This window comes from Sinocyclocheilus anshuiensis, unplaced genomic scaffold (assembly GCF_001515605.1).
Source record: "Sinocyclocheilus anshuiensis isolate Anshui unplaced genomic scaffold, SAMN03320099.WGS_v1.1 scaffold506, whole genome shotgun sequence".
Lineage (NCBI taxonomy): Eukaryota > Metazoa > Chordata > Actinopteri > Cypriniformes > Cyprinidae > Sinocyclocheilus > Sinocyclocheilus anshuiensis.
The window spans coordinates 524,974-529,815 of record NW_015544144.1 but is presented as its reverse complement, the minus strand read 5'-3'; the positions used below and the strand labels follow the sequence as shown (position 1 = coordinate 529,815).

General features: G+C 36.2%; 1 protein-coding gene across 1 annotated transcript in view; it reads right to left on the bottom strand.

The window, feature by feature from the left end:
- The window catches only part of LOC107695092 (gamma-aminobutyric acid receptor subunit beta-4-like), a 54,757-nt gene that overhangs the window by 49,494 nt on the left and 421 nt on the right, over nt 1-4,842 (bottom strand). Inside the window, exon 2 of the mRNA XM_016494899.1 lies at nt 2,720-2,814. Coding sequence (XP_016350385.1) covers nt 2,720-2,814 — 95 coding nt within the window. The remainder of the gene's footprint in view (nt 1-2,719; nt 2,815-4,842) is intronic.

Below are 4,842 nucleotides of genomic sequence, written 5' to 3'. Positions count from 1 at the left end.
ACCGCCAAACCAAACTTTATGCTAAGTATCTATCATTTTGACGATAGTGGTCCTGACCGAAACACAATTTGCAGGTGCAACCTTAATTGTATTAGCAAATTAGTACAGTACAGTACAATCTATAATAAGGGATTTGCGCTTAAAAGAATGACAATGTCTTAGTTAAAAAAATGCATTGTGCAATGCTATTTCAGCACATTTTGAGGTTTGTTAAACTAGATTGCAGATATTTCGTCAATAGCATTTTATTGTTTTGCGCATGCAATACAACGCGCTAAAATTGTGCAACTCTTTGTATGTGTGTGTGAATCCATGTATGCTCGCATGCGTAAGCAGGCTTTGCATTCATGTGTTGGTGTGGTGCGATTTGAGGGGTGCGCACACACACAAATACACCACGACCAAACCCCGCGGCTATCCCTCTAGCCGGCCAAAGAGATGAAGCTCTTTTAGGACGGCCTGGTTTCTCTACAACCTAGCTGACCTCTTTCTTTCTCTCCATCACTATCCTCTCTGCTCTCTTCACCCTCCCTCCCTCCCTCCCTCTCTCTCTCTCTCTCGCTGGCTAGCGTAGCTGCGGCCTGGGTCCAATTAAAATGCACGGCGCTCCAAAGCTGAAGTTGGTTAGCAGTTGTGTCAGGAGACTTGGGCTCTGACTGATGATGGAATTATCAGGATGTGATAGACTACAGTTCCCTGGCCTGCATCAGAGCGGATGCTGCTCCCAATACAAGTGTGCAGCGCTGCAGGGTAACTGACCTCACATCAGTGCTCTGTGGAGGGGCCATCACTGCTGATGAAATGCTTGAAAATTCTTTGTGTGTTGTAAAAATTGTGTTGAAGAGAAGAGCTGGGTAGTAACTGATTGCATGTAATCTGGATTACGTAATCAGATTCCAAAAATTAAGTACTTGCAGTTACATTACTTTTTAAAATATTTGGAATCAGACTACAGTTTATTGATTGCATGATTACATATTATTCACACAATAGCAATAAACTAGCAGTAAACATACTATATTTAGTAAGGGTTTTTATTTTTATTGATGTTATAAAATGATTTATTTTAATTTTAAATTTTTATGATTTAATCAATTATTAGCTTTTCATTAAACCCACGGACACCTTGCAGTTCCTTCACGAACCCCAGTTTGGGAAACCCTGACATAATGTAATGTTTAATGCACTTCATGTTGTAAATAACAAGGAATGGATTATATTTTCTTACACTTTGTATTTTTATGTCAATATGATACAAGATTATCCTACAGTATTTAAATCAATGTGATAAACGACTTAGGTCAAAAGTAACCTAAAAGTAATTTAAAAGTTGTCCGATTATATTATCTAAAATGTGTAATGTAATGGATTATGTTACTAACTACAATTTTTTTGTCATGTAATTTGGAATCAGTAGCGGACTACAATATGTAAGTAATCTACTACCCAATCTAGCTTAATTGAAGAGAACATAGAAAGTGGTAATGATCTCAAATTGGTCAATGTGTTCTAAAATACTCTGAATTAGGCAACAATGCAGCACGCAATTCTATATCAGACTTGTCATTTCTACCAACAAATCCAAATACCAAAAAGCCTCTATGGTAAAAACATGAATACATTTTGAAAGCATCTTGATAGATAGATAGATAGATAGATAGATAGATAGATAGATAGATAGATAGATAGATAGGCTTTTATTTAGCAGAACCACTGTCACCTCAGCTGATCTGGATATAAATCAGCAAAATTTTGGCAGTCAGTTCACATCAAGATTTGGGACTAAACTATGTATTGGTCAAAGTTGTTGCATCTGGCAAGGTTTCATTTTGATTAAAGTAAAAAAAAAAAATCCTTCTCACAAGTTGTACCTCCTGTTAATAAGGCCTTGTGATACCTGTTCCAGTTCCTGCTCTGCATATTTCTGTCTGCTCAACTCGTTCTCAGTTCCCTCACGCAGATCTTGATAGATAGATAGATAGATAGATAGATAGATAGATAGATAGATAGATAGATATCTTTTGACTTGCTTCTTTGATGAAATACAAAAGTAATTTGCTGAAGGGCTGAACTGAAAAGTACATTCTGTAGCAAATGTATAGTCTCTTTGCAATATCATCGGACAAACAGAAGGCTTGTGATGAATAGCCGGACAAGCTGACTTCTGGGTGTGGTGAAACAAAATTTCCCCCGACTTTGTGGTTCGAAAAGCATCTCGTTGTCCTTCAACAATGTGAACGCGTGCAGAAATATGGACCATGAGCAGCAACCTAAAACTGTGTGCTCAGCCTTTGTGCAAACTGTACCAACACAACTTGTTACAGGTGGCGAGGGTACAGTACAGCACAAAGTGCCTTTCCATCTCAAACAGTCCCTTGTTTTCTTTCAGTACTGCCTAACCTTGAGATTGATACTATTAAACCATGAGCTGTTTCAGCGATTTCTAGAAAATGTCTGCCTTCATACATTCACGTTAACATTAAGTCTTGACATGAGACCACAAGTAACAAACCTTAGTCTTAGTATATATATATATATATATATATGCACAAATTTTTCTTTCTTCCTACACAAGGAGATGTGAAAATATTGCATGACTATGTACATACTACATCAGTCAATGATAATGTTTATCACTATACTCCAGATAAGTGACCTTTTCTACAGTGACTGGTGAGGATTTACGGTAGCTACATTTCTAATAAAGAATCACGTGTACCTCCGAAGTCTGGCCGAAGGCGGATGTCATACCCCTTCAGCAATTTGTCCACTGTCGTCTTGGCCACAGATATTCCGGTACTTCCGGTGGAGGTGCTGCAGGAGAGAGAATTGAGAGCACTTTTTGTTAAAATTCAGCCAAAGCAAAATATGCAACATATGGCTAATTTGTTAATTCGTGTGATTTGATTAAATCATATTTCCTTGATTTTATTGCGCTGCATTTTGTATTTATTCAGATTTTCTTTTTTCTTGAGTGTTGCCAATCCGAAGAGGCTTAGATCAATATAATCACCACATAATCATTAACATAAATCTGTGGGACTGAACAATTCATTGTTTTTTTTTCCAGGGCATAAACTGTTACTGAAAGTACCATTTACAGTAATCTCAAAAAGTAACACCTACAAAAAGCACACTTCTTCACAAAAATGTACGACTGTGTCATTTTGCTTAATAACAAAAACCTTAAAACATCATAATGTCAGCAATCAACAGAGGGAGGTCAGTTCAACATGTAACTTTGACGACTGGTATGACTGGGTTTATCTGGTTCAAACATGCAGTCTACAGCCAGGGTTTTTAACTTGGGGTCCTGGGACCCCTGAGGGTCTGTGAACAGAATGGGTAGTTGATGCATAACATATTCCTTTTCTTCATCAACATCAAGCTTTTAGGATAAAATGTATATGAATGTTTAGATGAAATTGTAGACCGTTTTTACCTCTTTGCCCTCCCCAGTTTTTTTTTTGTAGATGGTTATGTGGTATGACAATTTGTTTTAAAAGCACAAGCATTCAGTCTCAATTACTATGAGGTCATCAAATCTGTATGCCTAATAATTAATACATAAACAAATTTTCAATTCAGAATAGAATGTTACACAGCAGGATGTATCAGCTAACAAAAATATGTAGTGTTACCTGTAAATATATAAAAAATATATATTCTTTATATTTGTATGTTTAGTAATGTATTAACGTTATTTTTGAAAAAAATAAAAATAAAAAAAAAGTAAAATGTAGGTATTGGGGGTGCCTGGCTGAACAAGTAAGTGGGGGTTCCTGCTGGGTCTTTAAAGGTTTAAAACCTTTTTTTTTAGGGACATGTCTTAGTGTGTTTTTTACAGCCAATAATTTGCAGGACAGCCTATATGTGGCTTCAAAATGCATCTGGGGGAAAAAAAAAACCTCAGCCATGCACACTAAACTGAAAGGAATGTAGTAAAACGTCAAAGTGGCATTAAGGTTTTAAGCCACCACTGTTGATTTCCATGTTTTTACTGACTAATCATAAATAAACGACGTGTGATGAGTATAGGCAGCAATGTTTAAAGTATAATCAGGCATGTCATTTGTCTTACAGGTGTTCCACAAACACAGTATGACATGGAGAAAAGATATGTGCATTCGGCCTCAGAGGCTTCAAAGCCACGTCGCATCTCAATGATCACCAGTGAACACGTCATTAACCATTATTGACTGATAGGCGTCGTCGTTTTTATTCTTATTGGCTGAGTGATGATGGATCTCTTCTAACGCCAGCGACATGGTGGCATGGGTGGGGGTGGATCAGAAGAAAAACACTGATCATTTGTATATTTGTATTTCACTCAGTGGACCGTTGCATCAAAAACATATTGGTTACAGATGTTGGAAAACGTTGTTAAAAAATACATTAATTAATTAATAAAAAAAATCCGTCAGCGTTGCTACAACATATTGCTTATATGCGATTCAAAACAGCTCTGTTATGAGCTGATTTTAATTGATGCCAGCATACTGAGTTGTCACTGATAAATCGCAAGCCCAAGTGCATGTAGAATATGGTTAGAAAGATGGTATATATATATATATATATATATATATATATATTCAGATAGCTATACTAATTATTATTTTTTAATTCATTAATTTACTGTTTAACTGAACATGGATTTTTGAAAAGGGAATAATGCGTAAACCACACAAACAAAAGAAATATTACGACGAATTATAAAGAAAAAAAAAGTTTAGTTTTCAATAATATGCCTATATGCGCTATAGAATCGATGCGAGCATGTTTCTTACACATATGATTTTTCTCTCTCTCTCTCTCAGACACTGCTCACACATACACAAATTC